General features: G+C 34.6%; 1 protein-coding gene across 1 annotated transcript; it reads left to right on the top strand.

The window, feature by feature from the left end:
* The first annotated feature begins 14,004 nt into the window (after positions 1–14,004).
* LOC129263603 (uncharacterized) lies at positions 14,005–18,396 on the top strand. The gene is made up of 3 exons (XM_064100522.1): positions 14,005–14,292; positions 15,840–15,936; positions 16,473–18,396. Exon 3 carries the CDS (start codon positions 16,491–16,493, stop codon positions 18,294–18,296), a length of 1,806 nt encoding a protein of 601 aa, XP_063956592.1. The 5' UTR covers positions 14,005–14,292; positions 15,840–15,936; positions 16,473–16,490; the 3' UTR covers positions 18,297–18,396.
* The last annotated feature ends 7,701 nt before the right edge of the window (positions 18,397–26,097 follow it).

Raw genomic sequence — 26,097 nt, 5'->3', positions numbered from 1 at the left:
TTTTGAAGCGTTAATTGCTATCAGACAAGAATGTTGTAAAAAAGACAAAAAGACAAGACGACACAATACAGGTTCGTTTGTGCTTATGACATTTTTATTGACAAATTAAAGTAAAGGTCTCATGTGCGTTTTTTTTTTAAATAGACTTTTACGATATGCATCAGATACATCGAAGTCCAAGTACCAAAAAGTTTCACGAATTCCATTAAAAATGGAAATGAAATTTACGTTTTCATGCGAAAGGGACTAAATCGTCTTTTGCTTATTCTTCATACCTTCACAAATCTATGTTTCCATAGATTAGAAGTTATTCCACGATGTTTAAGAATCTTAGGTAACAAAAATTACAGTTAAAAAGATCCTGAAAATGTAATATATTTTATAGGTTTTTATAAGTATATTGAATTCAGTCCGATGTTTTACATGAAAAGTCCCGATTGGTAACAAATAAATACCAGGTATTACGTAAACATGATGGTACTTCTCTCTTCCGTTACGTAGTTATATTTAGAAAAATTTGGCTGATAGAGCAACAACTTTAAATCAATTTTATTACAAAAGGGATTAGATGAAAATGATATTAATGAATATCAAAAGCTCGTATAAAATTGAATAAATCTAGAGGTAATTTTTATTGTGATTTCTGGTACATTTACTGATGACGCTAAAACATAGAACCTCGTGAATGGAAACGTTTTTTTTAAATAAAAACGTCGTTTTCAAATAGACACACCAAATAGGCCTCGCTAGCTTCTTGAAGGAACATCACCTAAAGTGGGAATCTGGAAGTGGTGCTCTAATTTGAAGTTCTGGGATATCGCCCTCACTAGAAAGGAAGTTTGCAATTGACTTGATTTGTGAAAAATGAGCAAAAGTGGGCTTAGTCCATTTTTGCATTTAAACTCTTCATATTTTGACTTCATAAATCTTGAAGTATTATGATTTGACAAACAATCATGCAGTGTCAAATTTTCAAATTCAAATTTATTTATTTCACTTCCATCAATTGTACATACATGAATTGTATACCATATATAAACATAAATATTTGTATACGTTGCAAAAAAAGAAAATAATGATACACTTAGACAATTTGGGCAACACATTGTAGGTTTTAAATAAGTATACTATTTTTCAATTGAAATTAAATTAAAATGGAAATGGAGGGACCCACTAAAAAGCAATGCTTGTACAATGTGGGCCCCTCAAAAAATAGATAACACAACAAATAACAAAATAGCAAGAATGTGTCATGACTGGATATGCTCTTCTGAGTTTTTGTTGTGTTAATGTTAATACTTTATCTTGCAGATCGAATGGGTATTTGGAATGGAAAGATCTTTTTGAAGAAATAATAATAGTAATAAACAATAATAGGCATTGATATAGCACCATCTATCTGGAAATAATCTATTCTGAGGTGCATTGTTTATTATAATTATAATCACCCGGCTTTAGTTCGAGCTTCCTTTCAGCGCTCAGTGCATTCAAGGAATTAATCCTTCCGGGTACCCATTCACCCCACCAGGGCTGAGTGCAGCACAATGTGGATAGATTTCTTGCTGAAGTAAATTACGCCATGGGTGGGGTTCGAACCCATGACCCTCTGTTTCAAAGACAGAAGACTAATCCACTGGGCCACAGCGCTCCACAATGGTAGAGTCAGTTGCTTGATACTGATCGATTTAATCAGTCAGATAAATGTTCACCAACTGGTTATTTTGACCGGCTCCATGACATTTACTCAAGCGGCAATTACTCCTAACTAATGGAATTGCCAACTTAAACCCTGGATATAACACTTTACCCTATCATAAACCTTCGTCTAAACCTAACATAAAACCCATTGCGACACTAACCCTATATAAGACAAAATAAAGCCAAGAGAAATTGTCACAGGAGCAATCTGAATCGGGTGTATTTGATAAGTGAAAATAATACTTACATCAGTACATGTAAGATTCGTGTGATCTGTAGCTATGAAAATAAAATAGGATCACGGGAAATCACATAATGTAATGGGGTCTTTGAAAATATATCTAAAAGGTTTATCTGATATCTGATGTATCGCTTTTTCTTAGTTCTAAAAATATTATTAAGTTTCTTATAATAGTCTTTATTGTACTGACGCCTGGCTTTCCTATTTCATTATAAAGGAGACAAATCATTTATACATTTGTGAAATAGTGAGAAAAAAAAATCATTTCATGTAATAACATGAAATAAATGAAAGTGGGATGTGACATCAACTGTCCAACTAATGAATATTCATAAAGACATTCCTGGAACTGTTTCACCGGAATAACGCAAATCTTTAGAATTCAATAACTTTAATATTTGTTTCCGATTTGATCAAATTTTCATCATTTTGCTTTTTGAATTTTACTCCATTTATTTAAGATATAAATACTTTCAGCCCGGATCATCCCTTAAAAACGACATTCAAACCACATTCAAAAGGCCATTCTCATGTAGATTCAGAATGTATAGGTATGACTAACCAATTATTTTCTTTTTCAGTTTGCTTCCCAGGGCCATGGTCTATAAAACTCTATTTAAAGGTTTATCTGATATCTGATGTATCGTTTTTGTTGAGCTCTAAGCATGTCTTTCAGTTTCTTATAATCGTCTTCACTATACTGACGTCCGGCCTTCATCTGTGAAAAAAAAAACATAAACAAGTTTACGATTACAATCATCACCAACTTTTCTAAGTTATTCAGAATGAAAATTAAAATATACTATATACAATTCAAATTTTATACTTTTACAAATTTATGAACATTGTCAAAAATTCCATTTATGTTTATATCACTTACGGTGTTAACGGCTATTTTCACGTAGATTCAGAAACTTTATGTGTGACTAGCGCATTACTTGTTTTTTTTTTTTCCTGAAATAGGTAAACAGAAACCTCTCGCAGTCCGAGGTCGAAAGACGTAAACATTTCTAAACCAGTATTTTTATCTGTTTCGATGAATTATCCGTTGATCAGGGTTGTCACCTTGGTATGAGGGAGGGGGAAAATACGACCTAATTTGAGAAAGAGGTTATCAATCTTACCTTTTTGACTGCACCAAACTGACGATATATAAGATCCAACGCAGAGGGCGCTGTTTCTCTGACATTTTGCTCCTCTTTAGCTATCTCATAGAACGTCTTGGGTTTTGTTGAACTTTTTTGTTTGATAGAAGGAAGCTTAGTGAGTTCCAAGGATCTGCAAGAAATACGAAGCATTAAAATCAGTACCAGACTCGGCATGTATAATATGAAAGTAATTGAATTATTTTCTTTATGCAAACCGACTTAACCGACTCGTCAAAAATAACAATAAAATAGTAAGAGCACTATTGTCATTGAAAAATATATCAAGGAAAGGTAGATCCACCAAAATACGCAATTGGAGATGCCGCAAGAGAGGACAAAAATACATTACAATAAATTAAGAATATGAGATAACGGCAAAGAAGAAACAACACTAAACGAGGTTATGAAGTGTGAAACCTGACAATTCAAGAGGCGAAAGACAAGAAGGTCCATCTTTATACATCTTGACTGCTCCGGTAATCAGATCTTTATATAAGATAAAATAATATGTTAATCAGACAGCTGATTCACTTCCATGAAATGCTGGATATCGTTCCTGCCGCAAACATTTGTTTCATACTTAAAGATAAATGAATCTATGAACTGTATTTATACCTCAGCTCAGTATCACCTTCACTCTTTGATCGCTGTCTCCCTTGTCCTCTGATAGTCTTTGCTGTTGATTCATGATGTCGCTTCTGTCGTTCCTTTGAACTCTTCCGTTGACTTGAAGAGGATTGAATGCCTCTACGGCCTATAGCTGGTGATACTGACGTGTCATCTCGACCGATACCTTCCCGTTGTTCATCTAAAAATCGTGGCAGCTTTGAATTAATAGGCCTTAGTCGAGATACTACACCTGCTGGGTGATTACTTTCATATCTCTTGGCATCCGCAATGACCTGAATAATACCAAAAAATCATGTCAAAACTTATCATGTGTACTTTGAGCGAAGAGGAAATCAGGGATTCCTTTGGGATGGGGCTGTTGCAGCCACCTTACATTTTTAATTACTGAAAATGGAGAAGCGGTATGGAGAAGCCTAGAACGTATAGGCCTACGGACAATTTATTTAATAAAAAATGACATCATCTGTAGGTTGTCTTACTATCCTAGAAACAATTGCAAAAGGAATGTTTACATCCTGACAAAATACAGTTTGAAACAGTTTAGAAACAAATAGTAAATCTGAAAAAAAAATGGCTTCGAATGTACACCATCATCATTCTAAACAATATTAAAATCGCCCTATAAAAGGCAAACATTGTAAATCATTTTAGATTCAATTTTCCACAGTATCAAACCATGCCTACTGGATGATATTGGATGCAAACCCTATCATGTTACTAAACATACCAATAATACCTATTGACCCAAGTTGACCATTTCTTACCAACGTAATGTTCTTCATATGGTCATTTAAATTTGATATATCAAGAACATTTACAGAAAGTATGTGGGTTATCATTGTGGCATATCATGATTAATTTCTTAATGAATTTCATACCTTAACAAGAAACTTTTTGATTTCGCTGCTCACTGAAACATAGGTTTCATAAGCAATTTGAAGTAACTCCTCTTGGTCCAGAGCGCTGCAGGAATCTGAAGACATCCGGGTACTCGAACACCTTTTGGTCTTTGGTGAAGAGGTTCTGACATCATTCCTCAACTGAACTGCGCCTTCCTCCGTGACGTCACCGATATGGTCGTTGTCAGTACTTTCCAATCCACTCTCCTCAAATACATCCCTTGCGTTCTCGTTGTCAGACAGTTCTGAATGATAATCGCGTTCCTTTTCGTTATTATCGTTGTCAGATTGTGGTATACGAGAAGAAGCATTATCCCAAGCTAGTTCTGACTCTTGTTCGACACTTTGTTGAGAAGAAGTTGCTCTTTTTTGCATTATGGATCCGCTCTGTAACAAACACATTTCTTTCACTCTCTGTTCCTTCTTTACCATGTTCCAGTGCAGGTAACTTTACACCCTCTCTTTCAGGTGACATCCGACTCGATCCTGACATCAATATACCATATGCACCTTGCTCCATTTCAGTCATTGTAAGATTGGACCTAGAACCTAACCTTGAGGAACCCTCTTTATCCATGTTATCTTTGATATGTATGGATCCATCATCTGGTAAGATCCACTTTATCTTACTATTACTGTCATTTTCTTCGACGGTCTTAGAGTTCTCTTTCCCTTGACTAGTGATGTTTACCATCGTGTGTCCACCATGATGACTATGTCCTACATAGAGGCTTGGCAATGCACCAGAGTCCGGTTGTTTGTGAGATTTATATTTAGCGGAATGGCCCCGATCACCCCTGCGTGTCGAGGATCTCGATGACATGACTGCTCCACTGCTATGCGCATCCCCAAGCCCGGGAAGTTGCAGCTGTGAATGCCGACGCGACAGAACAAGATGTCTTTCTCGTTTTTCTTTGAGTTTACGGTAAAGAGAACCGGGTCCTTGTGAGTTGATCGCTAGTCTTTTTTGTGCTACCGAAAGTGGCGCTCTACTTCCAGGAGTGACCTTGACGTCATTTTCCTGAAGATCGTTGAGCAGTAACTTCTCAAGTATTGTCCGATAGATAGGTACCTGCAAAGACATATAATTGGTTTATGAATAAACAGAAATCTATCCAAAATGGTGTAAAATTATTGAAGATGATTCACCGCCACTGCACTTTGAATTGGCTAATGGTTATTTTTTTTTTTTTTGAAAAGAATTTGCTCAGCCAACAAAAATTCCACAAAGAGCTTTTTGGCAATCTTATTTTTACGTTAAGTTCTTACATGCTCTCAAAGTAAGGATAATAGAAAGTAAATACTACAAACCTACATGATTTTAACGGCTGCTTGTAATAATATGTACAGATAAAGAGACTATGGAATAGTCTTAAAAACTAACCGACCATCTAATATTGCTCTTACAATGTTTTAATCCTCTTTTTTAATGTTCAAGTTTTATCAAATACAATACAAGAAAAGCAAATTAATGCAAGTACGTGGTCATTACTTCCTAAATCGAAACCTCGGTGTATTTTAGCAATTGTTAATCCATACCCTTATTAATATCGATAGAACCATCTTTTGATGGCCAAATTGGATTTAACGTGGTTATACATGGGTACATTGTCTGTGTCATTAAATATCCTGGAATTCCATCCAACCGCTGTGCTAAAAATAAATGATAAACTGACCAAATTCTTATCAGAATTAAAATAATAATTAATTTATATGAATGTAATCAGTTTCATTCAGTTTCTTACCTTTTCATTTCTAATGCGTTCCCATCTATTTTGTATCTTGAAAGTCACCATTGCTCTGATCATCTTTACAGTTTGGGGATGTCTGCGCATGACGAGCTTGTTAAAGCTGCGCATTTCCATTTCATATGTGTGGACAGGTTCAATACACGTGATAGTATGGGTGTGTTTACACAGGCCGCATACAGCTTCGATATCACCTAAAAATAAATAAATAAGAATGATAGATAATATAAATAATGTATCCAGGGTAGCCGCTTTAGTTTAAAAAACATGACAAGGCATGGCCCTGGGAAGCATGGGGTGGGGGTAATTTCCTCGGGGGGGGGGGGGTGCTGCGTGTATTAATCTACATAGGAAGCACCCTCGGGACTTCTGGAAGGTGTTGTGGATAAAATAGAGAAATGTAACAAAAATTACCTATATTTTGAAAAGAAACCTTTTTTTTTTTTTTTTTTTCTTTGTTTCTTTCTTCTTTTTTGTGATTTGTTTGTCATTTTTTCTGGCTCAAAGTAACAATTTTTGATCATTCCCAAGGCCCTGTGATAACGGCATTATTGATGTATTATTATCCATGCCTCATCTATGATAGCCCGTTGGCCAATCAGACAGATCTCAACCATAGACTCAAACTTAAAAGGTTTATTATAATTTCTGAAGAAAGAAAAACTAATCAGACTAATAAGGATAACTTTTCAATTCGCCAATTTCATTTTGCGAGTTTCATACATAAAACGTAAAAACGGCAAAACAGTCATTTATCATCATGGAAGTTTCCTTTTTTACATTGCGGTATAAATAAGAATCAAGTACTTTGATTTTGTCTAAACAGCTGAAATTGTAACTAAGTTCAATAAAATTGTTTACTTGATATTTCACATGCAGTTCTCAATAGAGAAATTACTAAGAGGGGAGAAATTTGTCCTCCCAAAAATTTGAGAAGAAAAAAAAAAAAATAAAATAAATAAAAAAGGTCTTAAAAAAACAGTACATTACAAAGGAGGTGGTCACTTGTGGCTTGTCAGGAATCAGTTTTGACTTGTTGACTCGTCAGGGGGCAGGGATGCGTTCCTTGCATGTGTTGTGACTCGTCAGGGGGGGGGCAGTCTGCCCCCCCTTAGGTACGCTAATGCCTAAGATTCATAATACTATTACATAGACATGCAATCAATCATTAGCCTACAATGGCCAGTGAAATCAAGATTGTATGTCATACCAATCTAGAATCTGTTCTCAAGACCTGAAGGACAAAACATTATTTTGACAGGCGAGGATTGCTCATGGAGTAAAGAAAAACCAAGACCGAATTAATAGTCCTACATGTGATAGAATACCCAGACTGAAATCAAAAGTTAACACATGAAAAGAATACCCTGGGTAGATAAAAACAAGATTATAAAAAAAAAATAATGAATTAATTAATAGATAAATCAATTAATTAATACGTATGTCAGGAAAGAAAAAGAGTTTCGAGTAATGAAAACAGAAGAAAGATCTGACAAAATAAAGAGGGATGATAAAATCGCGAAGGAGAATGGGACTAAGAGAGAAATATACAATTATTTTATTTTATTTTATTTTATAAGAGAAAAGGTCGAAAAAGAAACATATTTTAAGGGAGGAAGAAGAGATGGTAAGAAATAAATGATGGATAGAGGCTAGTTTCGTAGATAGAAAAAATTAATTAAAAAATAATAGAAAATACATACTCCTCACCTACTCCTGAGTGGCTTTGTGTCAGCTGAACGACTCTCTAACTGCGCATGCTCAGTTTCGCTTTTCATCTTTGTATCAACAGTGATCAATGCAGTACCCGAAAGAATGAAATTAACCTTCTTAATGACGTCACCTTGTTGGGCAATGTGGTAACTATAGCGATATATCTTTCTTGATATCCCCATTGCCATGTAATTCTTGTATTTTGGCTTCCATTTGCTAAAATTTAAAATCAAAGTTTTTTTTATTGGTGAATTCTTCTCATTATCGTCAAATCTTGTGGAAGTGCCGTGGCCGAGTGGTCTAAGGGGCCTGACTATACATGCAAAGTCCGTGGTTCGATCCCCGCCCGCGGTACCTCTGCCCGTGAGCAAAGCATGTACAATGCTTTTTTTATTCTGCTTTCAAATAAATGTTATATGCATTATTGGTAACATGGTGTCCACTTTGTTTTTTAAAAAAGTTACGTTATTGTGTTCATTGTATCCTGTTACAATGACAATGTGATTTGAACAACAAAATCCATTAATATTTTTGGTGCATGAAATTCACTTAATGGCTGTTGCACCACAAATTGTCACCCCTGCTAAAAATGTTTGCCTCGCGACAATTTGTGCTACACGTGCCAGTCTTTTGCAAATATTGTGTCGGCAAAAGAAACCTAGAACCATATATTGTCCCCCATTACACAAATTTTCTTCAACCACCAATTTGGTGTGAAGTGTATGTGCGTCCTGGTGTGTGTCGTTGTTTGTAGTATAAGATTGTATTCGTTGTGTTAGAGGTGATTATGTTGGTATGTAGGTGTGTGGTTGTGTGCGTGGGCGTGTGTGTATTATTATTATAATTATTATTTTTATTTATTTATTTTTTATTTATTTTATTTTTTTGGGGGGAGGGGTTATCCACTTGGTCTAGCAGAAGCATTTAGTCAAATAATCTGATCGTCTAATACCGTATGAGCTAAACCCATTTGCTCTAGTAACAGTTTGGTCTAACTTCCACTTGGTCTAATGTATAGGACTTGGTCAAATTCTTGCTTGGTCTAATGACCACCCTAATCTAATCGCCTTTTCGTGTAAATCACAAATTAATATTTCCAGTCTGTCACAGGAATTGACCAAGTGATGTCAGATCAATTAGATACTAGACAAATAGAAATAAGACGAAGTGGTAAATAGGAAAAAATTACAATTTTACCAAAAGGTTAACTGGTTATAGAAAAAATTGAATCAGACTGTGATGTGAGACGAAAAGGACAAACACAGTTTCTTATTAACTCTACATTTTTTTTTGTGGGGGGGGGTGATGGTGACGGGTAAGTTAAGTGTTAAGTGAAATGGGGAGACAATTTGTGGTGTCCCCTGCTCCACAGATTGTCGCCTAAATTAGGCGACAATTTGTGCAGGGATGACAATTTGTGGTGTTAGTTTTGTGCACAAATTGTCGCCCAATGTCAGGGGTGACAATTTGTGGACTAAGCGTCAATTTGTGCCGCATCAGGGCCCGTCTTACAAATAGTTAGATTCAAATTAAACTTAAATATGCACTGATCGAAAATTACATGATTTCTGTAAATAAATTGATCGAAGATTTAAGTCAATCGAAATTTAATTTCTAAGATCTAAATTCATAATTGCTCTATATAAATTCTAAACCAATTAAATAAAACAATTCTTGCCCCACCCCAAACTTAGTTGGTTGTTAAAATTGTGATATTCATAATGATCAGGGGAGCGTTTCATGAAAGGACTTGTCGGACGTTTTATCCGACAAGTCCCATTGTATCCGACAGTTACCATAGTAACAGTACCTCTCAGCCAATCAACATCAGAGAAAGATGTCAGATCTGACAACTTGTCGGATGAAAATGTTGATGAAACACTCCCCAGGTATGCATGGATTTTTTCAATAAATATCGTATATAAAGTGAAATTGAAAAAGCAATGTTTGATTAATTTATAAAGACATCTTTTAAATGGATAAATATATCTGAATTATGAATTAACTCGAAAATGCCTTACACAATTTATAATGATAACATCACCACCTCAATTCCTTAACTACTCAAACCTCACCAGGGAACCGTTTCATAAAGCTTGTTCGTAAGTTAAGAGCGACAGGTGAACCTTTCTTATGCGCTAAACCATCGCCAATTCAATATACTATTTACCACACGAAAGGATCACCACTCGTTCTTACAGTCGCTCTTAACTTATACGAACAGCTTTATGAAGCTGGTGGGTACACCCATCGGTTACACTTCGTAATTCCGAATGTTCTTTATTCCGTAGGTTCGTAATTCCGAAACACGTAAATTGCCTATACCTCGATGTTCGCTAATCCGAAAACGTAAAAGGGTTCGTTAATCCGAACATTTGTGGCGTTATTCCGGAGGTTCGTTATTCCGAAGGTTCGATAATCCGAAAACGAAATAAGGTTCGATGTTCCGAAGGTTCGTTAATCCAAAAACGAAATAAGGTTCGTTGTTCCGAAGGTTCGTTAATCCGAAAACGAAATAAGGTTCGTTGTTCCAAAGGTTCGTTAATTCGAAAACGAAATAAGGTTCGTTGTTCCGAAGGTTCGTTAGTCCGAAAACAAAATAAGGTTCGTTAATCATTTCGTTTTCGGACTAACGAACCTTCGGAACTACGAGCCTCATTTTGTTTTCGGATTAACCATGGACCTATCAAAAATATAGGTAATATAGGTCCATGGATTAATGAACCTTCGGAATTACGAACCTCATTTCGTTTTCGGACTAACGAACCTTCGGAATTACGAACATTCGGAAATACGAACCTCCGGAATAACGAACCTTCGGAATATCCGAACCTTCGGAATAACGAAGCTTCAGAATCACAAATGTATGCGACCCCCATTAGGTACCAACCCGTGATTCAACATTATAAGAAGTGTAGTATTGCAACAAAGGCCCACTTACATGATAACACACAAATTTGAAAATAACATTAATGGATAATTTATTTTCGGGCATCTTATTATAAATACAAATAATATCAAAATGTCAATTTAAAGACTATTTATTCATCAAACCTGAATGCTTTATTACCCTTTCTGAAAAATGAATCATACAAAAGGACAACGATTCCATTTCGTTTCACCTTTCACGTTTGTGCTAATCATAACGTGTTAAAAATCTATTTCCCGTCACAGGAAACTTTAAAATGATTTTATTATTTATGTTTTCAGGCTGTAAAAAATGATAAAGTGACAAAGAAATGTATATATTGCACGTATATGTTCATTTATTAGATCAATACGCACATAATGCCAAAAACGACGTTTTCATTGGTTAACAAGGGAATCTAGTGTGAATAACAATTTCATCATAGAAAACGTTTATTATGCTTTGGGGATCCAGGATATACATTCATAAATGGGTCTATATTACACTAATGATGATTGCATTATTCAAAAACGAAATATGGATAATTGATTTATGTTTGTGTTGAGTAACCCCCGCAGGAACTCGGCAAAGCAGATTTTCCGTTCCATCAACGCCAAGCCGGTATCATAACCAATTACATAATAAGAAACATTTTACGTCTAGGTTGATCAGTCATTGTGGCTTGCTGTTATAGACGTCAGAAATTACTCTTGGGCTTTTTTCGCTTAAAGTGGAGATAATGGCAGAGCGGGGATTTGAACTCACAACCTTTCAGTCATGAGTCCAATGCTCTAACCGCTAGACCACACGGCCCTGTTAGGCAACCCCATGATAAATTGTATCATGTATTTTTTAGTCTTTCTGTTGGGAAATTAGTAGCGCATTACATATAAACTGTAATCTAATTAGATGTTCAATGGCAGTTTGGCTAATGAAAAGAATACTCTAGGTTGCCAAGCTGGCAATCGACCGTAATTTGAATCAAAGCCCATCTAGAACATAAATCAACAACAACAACAACAACAAAAAACCCTTGTACTTAACATCTTTTCTAGGACATGTTACATGGCCTATGAGTCTACTTGGTTGATTAAAATTTTCTAAAACCTGATGGAAAGATAAATTGTCCACTCTTTCCGCCTTCAGGAAAGCTGCTCCACATTATGGGAGGGCCTACCTGAGAACAATAAAACATTTGCTTGGATACCATAATCATATCTCCCAGTACAGGCGGATTCTATGAATAGATATACGTCCGGGTTTAAATTTAATCGGCAGCGATTTCGACTCAATTTTTGAAGCCATCTTGGACTTTTGGAATACATATTTTTAACATACATCTCTTCGTTTTATTGAATCATGCTTGAATGATGAATCATCTGAGAAATATCAGAGGAAAGAGCAAATTCAACAATAATAGGTCATTTTTATGTTATATCTGCTTTACATCAGTAATTTTTGTTCCGGGAATTTTTGTTTGTTTGTTTGGGAACCACTGTCTAGCGCTTTTTTTTAAACGCCTTTGCTTTCGGATGATCTGTGCATTCTTTAAATCATGAACTCATTATGAAAATATAACATTGATATATCTGATAATGTGTATAGATTAAATTACACATAAATAGATTTCGTGGATTGCCAAACTTATAGCAGCACAACCCAAAGAGACTATGAATGCCGGGAGAACTCTTAACGGTATATTGGTACCTTTATCGAGCCTCTAAGGATATTTTAATGAATGTCCAACTGTTTCAATTTCAATTATGATTTTAGTATGAGCGAAGTTATTGATTTTGTTTTCTTAGTCCAGACAGATTTACTAACTGCATGCCTTTAATTGACAATCAAGCTTTATTCATTATGATTAATTCAAACATTAGCGTGCAAGCCTATTTGTGTTTACTAACTTCGTAACAGAATAATGATCGAAGAAAAACACTAGTTACTATATTACAAATATTTAGCTTTCAGGGTATACAGTGTGGTCTACGTGCATTTTCTAGCAGAGATACATTGTTCGAAGAAAATTATTTATGGAACTCAAGAAAATATAATGTACACAGTGACCCTTTTGATCTATGAACTTGTAATTTTATCACATAATTATCATATTTATCATCAATGACGCCGGCTTGAAGTTCATTAAGTAATCAAAATCTACACGGAAAGGACTAATATATTACTAATATTTGCAAACGTTATCAGAGAAATCAAATCTATTTGATTTAAAGCGAGTTCGATATTAAAGAATACACATAAACGCAAAGGTAAGTCGTTTATAGAGCGTAGATGGACTTCATAAGTCCATGTAGGTAACATACTACAAATGACTACTTGAGAGTATACCTGTAATCCCATCGACATTCAGCATTTTGGTTTTTTTAACCCTTTAGTTGTATTGTTTACTTGTAACAAACATAATCTAATACCTGTTTTAATAATGTGTGTTTTGCACAAACTGTAAACAGGCAGGCAGAGCAAAGTCAGTCTGTGCTGCTTGCCCCCCCCCCCCCCGTCTATTTAGTTTTATTGCGTGTTTTATTGAATCACCACAAATCATGATATGTACATAGTCAACTATCTCATTCAATAAAAATATATTCGGTTTATTTTTTATTCATACTCATTTATTTCCCTAGTATAAACATGATAAATGAGCTCCGCCACGGGGTGTGGGTGCCGAACGCTTCCTTTGAATGTTCGAGTGATACAAAAAGAAAATTAAAAAGGGGGGAAGGAAACGGATCATAAAAGGAAAAAAAACATCATTAAATGATTTTAAGGTGACTAAAAGGCGTTAGTATATAATAAATTAATATTTTCATCTCCTTCGATCTCTTTTTAAAAATATTAATTTCATGTCCCATAGACTTTGTAAACAATGTATGAAAATGAGCCATTTTCGGCTTAACATTATCGGGGAAGGGGGGGGGGGGTCCATCATGATTCCATCATTTTAGGGTCAAAGCACAACCTCGACGACACTTACATCATGTGACTACTTGAAAATTGTTTGGTTGTGACATTTCTTGTCTCTAGGGATTCTCAATGGGGTGTCTATAATCAAGTCAGGAAACGCCCCTTCAGGTTTAGAAAATTGGTTCGCACTGTGCATTGTAGCGAGATGTGATCGTGTCAAAAGTTTCCGTTCTTGACAACACTCTTGTATGCGTTATTAGGACAATTTCATTTCTTTGAGATAAAATATAAAAAAAAACATCAAAGAAACATCTCGACGATCGATTCTTGTTCAGATATCATTATATGGTGACGTCATAACATACCAGCTGGAAACACTGAAATTACAGTAAGTAGCCAACATCAAAGATATAGCAATGTGATCTCCGTGTTAAAACTACAATGTGTATCAATTCGCTGAATCTCAGTCTCCAATTTGATGACAAAATTGGTTGCCTAAAAGTCTGTTTTAAATTCAAGCAATCCTGTGATTTCGTCACAATATCTTAGAGGATATAATGAAACACATTTATTGAAAGGTACGAACTATATTCTAATAATACCAGTGTAATTGTTTCGAGTTATTGTAAATATTGATTGAAGGTGTGTGATCCTTACATTAAGTTCGATACGAGATCAAATTAATAGTGGAAATAATATTAATATAACAATGTAACCAACGTTAATACCAATATCCGTTGCAAAAAATAGGACTAACAGATTCGTGGAAAATTCAGTGATAGTATTATGTGTGTGCCACCCCCTATTCATCAACAGAAACATTCAAGTCCCAGTTGAAAACTTATTTAATCTCCCATTAACAGTTTAATATTGTGTTTATTCAGAAGAATTCAAATTCTATTTTTGTTTGTTTTCTATTGTTGTGTTTTGTGTTTATTTTCCTTGAAGCGCCATGAGCACCGAAAGGTGGACCTGTGCGCTATATAAGTAGCCACCGTTATTATTATTATTATTATTCGCCATGTGACATAACTTCCATACCTAATTTGTTTAATTAAATATGAAAAAATACCTTGGCATTCAATATATCACCAGGAATAATATATGATTCGCACTAAAGGATCTTATACCATTTCAAACTGGGGTTCTAATGAATTATTTTATGACATTGTATACAGACAGTTGCTCGAATGTGATTACACTAAAAAAAAAGAAGTTCCAATGATTGTTGTATTTCTCATTTAATTCAATCATTCTAACCATTGTTTTGAAGGACTTTATCGAACACTTTGTGAAGACATTGATATCCAAGTGTAAACTTGTTATCGATACGTACTGTATAAGTGAGAGAATGAAGTATCCGTTAAAAACGGAGCTACAAAACTTCAATTCGTGAGAACAATGTTCGGGGAAGGGGGAGGGGGTATAAAACATTCCACATCGAGGCTTACGCACAGTCACATAATATTATCAAACTGCTTATGCTTACTCGAAGCGTAAATAATATGAATGTATATATACATGTATATATAAACCAAGAAAGCTTCAACGGGCAACAAAAAAAAACTCGATCAACATTATAGGTTAAAAAGTAACGGAAATATCAAAATTTGACAATATTTTGTGAAAAAGGGTAGGTTTATAAATGCAGTTGATGGTATATGCGTGAGCAATATGTCTCCCAGTAACAAATTAAGAAAAAGATTATCTTACATATTTAATCAAAAGTCAATCATATTTTCTCATTTGTGGAAAAAAACCTTGAGTAAATCACCTAAGATTCATTTCGTAAGTGAATAACAACCAGACGGTCGGGAGATTTATATTTACAAAGCCATGCCGAGAAGGGTTTCATAGTTGTATTATTCCCTATTTTCATTGTTATATTTGTCAGGCATTATTCTTTTTATTCTATTCAATTCATATCATTTTCAGCCTGGAGTAAACCTTCAACCTTCTGCTGCATAAGTAACCACGCCATCTTCGGCAAATATTAGGTGAATAAGGTATCTTGGAGAGCTTACCACAACAGGTAATATGTCAAATTGTGAGAAGCAAATGTTTTCTCATTTTATCACAACAATCAGAAATATTTGTTCTTGTAATTTATGTCATTGCTAATTTAAAGCTTTCAAGATTAAAAAGAAAAAAAAATCACAATAAAGGCATTTGCCAACGTTAGGAGAGAAGTCGTTTCTATGACTTATTATTTCTCTCTGTCTCTCTCTCCCTCTTTCTCTTTCTCTCTCTCTCTAACTTTTTCATCCTACTCTCCCTTTCTCTCTTCCCTATTCTTACTCTCATTCTTATTGATTCTTTTTTTTCTTCTTTTTTTTTAACCGCTACTCTGTCTCCCTCCCTCCACCTCTACCCCCCCCCCTTTATTCAAATCACCCCCATTTCTCTGTTTGCATTCTCTCTCCCCCTCCACTCTAACTCTCCCCCTTTATAAATCTTTACCACTCCATCTACTCTCTCCCTCTCTCTTTCTCTATCTATCTATCTATTTATCTATCTATCCACCTTCCCTTTTATATATATATATATTTTGTCTACCATTTTCACCAGATCAATACTCTGATCGCCATGGCAACTAACTTCACCCAAGACCAACAATGTGAAGGAAAGGAGTGTCAATCAATCACAGATGTGACGTACTACGTGGAGGAGAAGAAGAGACTCTGTGATGAATGCGCCTCTAAAGAAGAATGCATCGCAAGAGTTAAAAGAGGTGTACCAAATATTTATTGTGAAGAACACGATGAAAAGGTAAAATTATATTGTAAAACTCATGGTGTACCATTGTGTTATTCATGCGCTATGATCAAACATCAACAGCCTTGTGTGCAACAAGATATTAATGATGCAATAAAAGAAAGTGGGGCGAGGCTAACAGTTCTAAAAGAAAGAGCGAGGGACAAAGTGAAAGAAGGTCGTCTTTATGAAGATGAAATTGACCAATGCACGAAAGACACAGACACACATCTACAAGCTTTGAAAGATAAAGTTAATTCCATGATCAAGGAGGCAATCAACGCAGATAAAGTCAAAGAGAAGACGGAGGCTGACAAAATCAACCAAGAATTTGATGATCAGAATCAAGTACTTCAAGAAGAGATTATGAAGATCAATGAGAAGATTCGAAAGAACAATGAAGAGAGAGAGAAACAACTTGAATTAATCCATACAAATGCACAGATTAGTCAAGGACACATGGACAATAAGAAGATTGGTCTTCATAGAGACATTGATAACATTGTTAAAGAGAAGGATAGGAAGATCAGAGAGTTGATGAAATCGTTGCAGGATGACACAAAAACAATAGAGAATGCAATACAGACCATAGATACAGTACTAGAAGACGATAAAAACATTGTTAAAGATGGTCATAGTGTGAACATGTCAGTGATTGATAAACTAAATAAACCACTTTATAGGAATGATGTGAAACAAATCACTGATAGAATATCAGGTGTGACGTTTGTGAAGGGTGTTGGGAGAGAGAAGTATGATGGTAGGATTGGTGGGTATGATGGCGAATGGATGCTTAGTGATACAATCAGTGTCAAAGATAAATTCACATACCAATATATTGTGGGTTGCATAGATGAATGTAATGTGATCATCACTGACAGAGTCTCAGGTAGCCTGCATACATACATGTTAGATATTAACACTAAACACATTCAGAGAGTGATAACAGGCACTGATACATCATGGGTTATCTCCTGTGCATTACTGAATGATGACAAGATAGTATGTGGTAGATGGTGTAAAGGTTGTACAGGGGACAGTTTGACTGGATGCATCAGTGTGTATGACAGACAATGGATGCGCATCAATGACGTCACAATACCAAGAAACACAACGGACGATATCTCATGGGTGGATGTAGCTGTTGACCGTGATGGGATGATCATCGCTACTGAGTGGAATCAGTCTAAGATATACGTCATCAACCCAGCTGATAGTAAGATCGTGAATACCATCACATGTAAACAGGATGTAGGGATGCGAGGTGTGCTATCATCAGGTCACATCATCGCTCACCATTTTGAAAAGAGAGTACTAATCATAGACAGACAGGGTGGTCAAAGGGAAATCCCCCACAGTGATGACATCTTGAATGTCTGTATTGATCCTATAACAGACGACCTCTACGTTGTGACATCAGATGATGAGTACAAGACGTGTGTGATTGATCAGGTGATGAGTGGGAATGAAGTGAAGAAGAGAAGAGTGACGTCATTCCCTCTATCAACTAGACTGACTGATGAGGATGATAGGTTTGGTTGCCTTTTATCATCTTGTTTAATGATCTTATCATCAGGCAAGATAATTGTTTCTAATGGAGAAAGTATTCTCGTATTCGAAAAGAGATTCACATTCTAAACGATACATCGGTGATCAATTAATTATTGTTTTCACTATGACGGCTATGAGACACATTGACAAGCAAATACTTTCCTTTTAGACAATGAAAAACATTATTACCTACTAACCTCCAATGTAACGATCTCATCATCAGGCAAGATAATTACTTCTGATGGAGACAGTATTCTCGTCTTCGAAAAGCGGCTCACATTCTAAACGATGATATGTCGGGATCATTCACTATGATGAATATGAGACACACTTACCAGAATAATGCCATCTTTGGATAATTGAAATATCTGTAGCAGTGAGGCCTAATAAGACCTAATAACTCTGACCCATTTTAAACATCACGGTTAACAATAGGCATTTATATAAAAACAAATCCTGCATCCAAAAACATGTATCGTGCATGTGGAAATAGGATTCTATATCACTGGTTTAAAATATTATTGGTGAGGTCATATTGCATATAATAATAATACGAGGCCGTCATCATCATCAAGCCTACACGCCACGATGGATTTCCTTTAGAAAGTATTGCTTTGCAAAATGTATAATACATCTTGTAATACTTATTTTCACAACTTATATTACGACTAATACTACAGTTTTGTTATATAATACCTTTGTATATTTTCTGATACCGATGTGAATGTAGAAATAAAAGGAAATCAAAACATATAATGTCATAGTGGCATAATGCCATATTTTATATTTCCATATATTCTGGTATTTGAAAGATAGATAACCAAACACACTCACGTGTGAAGGTGCAGACATTGATCAGATTCTACTGAGTGCAGTGGCTGAATAAATTTAGTCAAGAATTTACAAGATTCCAGAGATTTTTCGTAGAATTGAACAAAGAGATATAAATCAAAATAGATTAGAATCATTCACCCTCAATTGGACTGGTAATCCTCACTTAGCGAATGTAATATGCATTCTTTTCATGGACAAGGTTTAACTTACTTCCATAACAATATGCCATGATCCTGCCAGATTTCTAATTTAAACATTGGTGTCACATTTCTGTTTCAAACTCATTTGTTTCGCTTACCATCCTAATAGCAACTGGGTTTCTATCAGCGAACAAACTAAGAGCAAAACACTGACAAGATTGATTGGAATACGATTCAATGTAGATTTATTAATTTTGGCCTTTTAAGTTCAAACATAAGGGACGCCGTCGTATAAAAAAAAATATTCACTTCTCGCCCAAATACTGGCCAAGAGCGTTTTCCTTAAATATATTTCCCTTTTAGCATCATTCTTTATTCAAATAAACTAAGAAATATAATACAAGGTTTAATGAATTCAGCGGTGTACATGAAGTAAATATAATAACGAAGTAAGATTAAGGGAACTTGGCGTGCCAAGTCGACTGCTAATTGCAAATACAGATATGGAACATAAATATCCGCGATACATATTAAAGGGGGACATATGGATATTACACATGATTATGTTATGTTGCATGGTTGACTGGCATGGAGAGAGAGAGAGAGAGAGAGAGAGAGCGGGGGGGGGGGTAGGAAGGTAAAGGGAAGAAGATTGGACAGAAAGGAATGAGCGAGAGAAAGGAAGAAAACGGATAAGATTGTTGGCCAGGGATAATAAGGAGAATCTGTTTCAACAATAGACATTAATCCCTTATACTCTATAGCCATGTTGATGTGCAGTAGGTCAATAGAGTTTGTAAAACCAGTTACAAAGAGGATTAAAAGATTGTAAAATGTTATTTCAATAGGATGTATTCTATATTTTGATATATTTATATACTGAGAAATCAGTGCACTAACACTTGATCAAGTTATGAGAAAATCATATTATTTACACGAAATATATTTAGCCATTTTTTAAATAACCTTTATGAAAGTAACGCAATACCCTATTAACCACATCATGAACAGCCCCTTGTTCTCTACATCTGGTTCATACTTCCTTATCAATATCATCCTGCCCCACAGAGAATACAATGTTATGTACAGTGTTATAGTGGACTAGTGGAAATAAAGTCAGTCTTGATTGTAACTCCAAAGAATTCAGTCATGCTCAGTTATTTATCGAGTCCAAGTGTGTATCTAAGTTGGACTGCACATATACAAAAAGAGTATTACTGAAAATGGTGAATTTTAAAATAACAGTTTGCTTTTGATATGATTTTGAAATTTCAGTGTTTGTGCATGTATATAATCATGTAAAAATAATGTTTGTTGGCCCCATTTAGCACCTGGGTGCTAAATAGTAATGAAACTATCATTATGTAATAAAAATTCGTCTTTGATTGATGGTTCCATAGCAAAATCAAACTGCAAATTGGTTCAATCTTTTATGCACAATATAAACATATATTTGGGAAATTATGTGTATATCTCTGATACATGGGACTTATTTAAGTGAATAGTTTTTTTTAACATAAGGCATATATATATACCTTATTCTTTATATTCATGATGCCATACTGCTCAAGATGGTGACAATTAGGATGATGATGATGATTATGATGATTATGATGACTATGATGATGATTATGATGATTATGATGACGATGGTGATAATATTAATGACAATGATGTAGATGATGGCCCAGAATACAATGACTAGTATAAAAATCATAATCTGTTATTAAAAGATAACATATAATTGTACAAAGAATGCTGTTATCAATTGCATTTTATTAACTTTGGGTGAACGGTAACGAACAATATTCGCGTAGAAATGTTGAATTAATTCATTCTTGATTCTGTTAATAATATTGGTCGGTGAGGTTATCATTCTTTGCAAGAGGTTTTAGTTTGTACGTATTCAATGATATGATATTATGAAAATCATGTTACATGACCTCATAATATATCAGTTTGTTAGAAATCACAATGCTTTTTGTGAGTTTAATTTGAAAAGTAATTCAATAATAAGGATAACGTTCTTATCCTTCGCAAATTCGAAGCTCTTTCATCTTCACCATAGTGCTGAGATCACGTGGTAAAAAATACGTCGAACCAAATTGGTCAGTAAAGCGTCGTGCAGAAAAGTACTGAAAAAAATGATATAAATACTTATGGTTTTTAGCAAAAATTGTTTTCTTAAAAATAAGTTTTATGTGTTGCTCTCCAGGATATTAATTTTAGCTTTTAAAATAATGACATTAATGTTTTTGTTTATATTGGTACCCCTGTTTGTGCTTCAAAAATATCCTCAAGTGATAAGATATTCAGCAACTGTATCTTCAATAGGTTGGAATTAATTTTGTTACGTTATATATTTGATGAAATAGGCATACAAACGACAGTACTGCTGCCCATATAGAAAACTGCTTTAAAACCATTATACCGTATGTATAGGAAAGAATTATCAATGTAATTTTGATAAGATGTATCAAATGATTATATAATGTCTTAATGTTATGTCCAACGTTTTATGTAAAGCCTATAATGTATCATTTTTATGATAAGCGCATGATGTAAATATTACTATTCCTTAATGCGATATATTATCTGATAAAAGGAAGTACAGTGGTGCTGAAAAGTTAGTGAACCCACCAGAAAATGAACACATATTTGAAAGTTGTCAAATTGCTAGGTGACAAAATATAACGTAATATAGTTTGGTTAACAATACATATGCACCATTGCACTTTCTGGTGGGGTTCACTCACTTTTACCCACCGCTGAATATTCAATCGACATGAATCGTAAATTAGAAAATTCATTTCAGTTTATTTATGAGGCAGGTTTTTTAGTAGCTGGCCATTTAAGCCACAAACTATGAAAAATTGATTTATTCAATATATTTCCGCCTAACATTTAATGATATATTTCTCATTTATTTCTAGCCTTTCGGAGAACCTACATGGCTTCAAAATAATTTTAACTTCAATAACTTCTTTTATTTTCTTTCTCACTTTTATTCCTTGGCGCGTAATCTATTGCCTTTGGGAATTGTTGGCTTTAAATCACAGTCTTTTGCCTTTTTGTTCAATGTGTATTTTGAGCAAGCTGATTTCGAACAATAATAGACCAGTTCGTAGTTACTTCAGGGACAATTTTGGTCATATGACCTTTCATTTCAAAGCAAGATATTACGTAAGCATGCCTTACATAGCAGGATGAAGAAATTGAATAGACCAGGTGACTAGAATAGCACACCAACGAACACTTTATAAAGGTATTTGTTGCATTCCTACTTTGAATGCATATCATAGCATGTTGCACAATGTCCAGACGCATTTTAAGCTTTTCATTAATACAGTGTTTATTTGATTATGCTAATGCAGCATGGTACTGCAGTCTTGGAAAGGTTGATCAAAAAAAGTTTATAATTATTCAAAATAAGATTGTTAGATTTATTACTTGCTTACACCCAAGAACACATGTTGAGAAGAATGAAATCGAAAAAGCTGGCCTTCTTCGCATAGAATTGAGGTCGCAACAACTTATACTTCACCATGTTCATGAAATTTTCTATTCAAACGAATATCATTACATATCAAAAAATTTTACACGGTCATCTAATATTCACGGGCATGAAACAAGAAATAGTCTGTTTAACTTTGTTGTACCTATGAGAAAAGGTCAAATTGGTAACACATTTTATTATAAAGGTATACGTTTTTGGAATTGCCTCCCTAATCATGTTAAATCGGTTAAGACTTTTACACAATTTAAAAGGGTATTGAAACAACACTTAAAAAATGTCCCCACTCTGTAATGTTAAATATTATTTCTAATTTCATGTGTATCGTGAAGTCTTATACATAACTATTTAGTTATGATTTATTTAATCAACTTGTTTTACATTGTTTCATCATCTTTTGTTGTTTGCGTGAAAGTTTGATGTCAAACTTATTTGTACTTTTTCATATCTTAGGTTTTACGATTCATGAATCTTGTATTAGTTACGATGCATTTAGCGCTACTTAAAAACTGATTATTAGTATAATTCTCATATGTAACTTAGAAGTAATGATCGTTTACTCAACCTGTTTTACAATTATTTTGATCATATTTTGTTGACTGCGTAAGTGTTTTTCATGGCAAACTTATTTGTTTTTGTCTTTTTATATATTAAGTTTTACAATTCATCGTGTTAATTTAGTGTTCTATACTTAATTGATGTAGTTTGTAGATTTCTATAGGTGTTTTTTGATAGATGTACATTGTCTTCAATTACTGATGTAAGGACCCTATTGGAAATAAGCCATCTCGGCTTTCATGGGTAATCCTGTCAAGGTATACACTTCTGTTCATATTTTCTTGTACTTTTTCATTATTACCTGACAAATAAAATCAATCAATCAATCAATCACTTGGCAAACTGTGTCGTTCGTGGCCGCATTGTTCTTGTTTTTGGATGTAAATGAAAAACACAATTCAAAAGAATATATGAGTAATCAAGACATCAAAGTTGGTGCTTATCTCATTAGATTTTAAACCACCATGTCATTTTAGTACAAATGACCTTCCTCTGATCATGCGTAGAATCTTATGATCATGCGCAGAAAGGAACTACGAACTGGCGTATTGGGAGCAATAGACCAGTTCGTAGTTACTTATGGACAATTTCGGTCAAATGACCTTTCATTTCTTACATTATGATAGGCAGATTTCAAAGCAAGATATTACGTAAGCTTGCCTTACATAGCAGGATGAAGAAATTGAATAGACCAGGTGACTAGAATAGCGCACCATTGAACACTTTATGAAGGTATTTGTTGCATTCCTACTTTGAATGCATATCATAGCATGTTGCACAATGTACTTGGCAAACTATGAAATACCAGTCGTTCGTGGACGCATTGTTGTTTTTTGTGGATGTAAATGAAAACCACAATTCAAAAGAATACATGAATAATCAAGACATCAAAGTTGGTGCTTATCTCATTAGATTTTAAACCACCATGTCACTTTAGTACAAATGACCTTCCTCTGATTATGCGTAGAATTTTTTGATCATTCGCAGAAATACGAACTGGCTTATTGTTCACACATTTTGAGCACGAGAATTGTATTTGGAAACCCAATTTGGTCACCATTTCACAAATAAAATATGCGATCAATCGTAAGTGGCAATGGCAAATCAATATCATGGTTGAATGTACATAATTGTTCATAATAATCACAATGAACCAACCAGAATCAACACTTACAATGAACAATTGATTGTAAATTTGTGTGTTACCGGGCCACTGATCGTAGATGTTGTACATTGGACTCGGTTGTTAAATCTCTTCTTTATGGCTGAATGTACACACACATTAAATCTCGGTTGCTTTATTCCATGATATCTGTAAACTTGTGAACATTTGTGAAAAATAAAACTACACTGCTCGGCTTCACATTAACATTGTGACTGAGGTATCTGTTAATACATGGTATATGTACATCATCAATTTTACGAACAATATTTACTGCAATGTGATATGATTGATCGTAAGATTTTATTTCATTATGTTATAAGACACTACTGAGAGGTGTAGTAGAGCAGAGCGAGTGGAAGAGTGCAATGTTTTATGATCATTCATATCACATTTTATACAGAGGGAAAGAGAGAGAGAGAGGGAATGAAGAAGAGAAAGATGATTGATTTGAGAGAGAGAGAGGGAGAGAGAGGGTGTGTGCGCATGCATATGTTGAGGAGGAAGTTCACAAGAGGAACAGATATAGATGGAGTACAGAGATGCGAGGAGGAGAGTGGAGAGAGAGGTGTGTGTGAGTGGGAGGGTGTGTGTGTGAGTGAAATAGATATAGATGGAGAACAGAGATGAGGCATATATAATGGGGGAGATTAGGACAATGGAGAGAGGTTAAAGAAGTTAAAGATAGATGATCACCATGCGTTTATACGACAATTAATATTACCATCATGAAAATCATATACTCCTCCATCATCATCATCATCATACTTGTCATATGATTCATCATAAGCAATATCATGTTCGAATGTAAATCTTGTCATATGATTCATTATAAGCAATATCATGTTCGAATGTAAATCTTGTCATATGATTCATCATAAGCAATATCATGTTCGAATGTAAATCTTGTCATATGATTCATCATAAGCAATATCCTATTCGAATGTAAATTAGTGGGGATGATAACACAGGCCACCCAACCTGAAACATTGGCGGATATATCTCTCCCCACCCCCCCCCCCCCCTGCGTGATCTGGCACCCATGATCAGGATAAATGATTATATATTCATTTATCAGACGATACCACTTCCACCTGATTGGAAAATATGTTTCTGACCCAATCTGTAAAGTTCGTCCCACAAAAACAAAAGCGAGAATCATCTTTGACTTAATAGCCTATCCTACTCATAAATATAATTCAAAAATTACCTGTCATTATAAAACCTACTACCTCATCTTTTATCTGGTATAACCAAGATGATTCCCCATCCATGTATTATCATTATTATTACTATTATTGTTTAATTATTATCATCATTAGTATTATTGTCATTATTCAGTCATCCAAATACCACAAAAAAGGTCGGAGGAATTCATTCGTTAGGTGAACAAGACATATTATTTTTTTCCACAAGGGTAACTCATCAACTACTGTGCGAAGTCTGACATCAAAAACAAAAATCACTTGCAAATCGGGCGGGATTAGTCTAGAATTGAGAGAAATAAATAAAAAAATAATTTGGTATTAAAAATGCAAAGGTTATGACACTAGCTAATCTAAAACATGCTAAATGGAAACTCTTTGAGTGACTCCCCGAACTTTAAACCTTATTTCTACTTGAATACTTATTATTTAAATTTCTCCAAGGATAATTTTTTAAGGAGTATATAATAAGCAC

The sequence above is a fragment of the Lytechinus pictus genome, chromosome 6, assembly GCF_037042905.1.
Source record: "Lytechinus pictus isolate F3 Inbred chromosome 6, Lp3.0, whole genome shotgun sequence".
Lineage (NCBI taxonomy): Eukaryota > Metazoa > Echinodermata > Echinoidea > Temnopleuroida > Toxopneustidae > Lytechinus > Lytechinus pictus.
The sequence above is the reverse complement of the archived record's forward strand: the minus strand, read 5'-3'. Positions and strand labels throughout refer to the sequence as shown.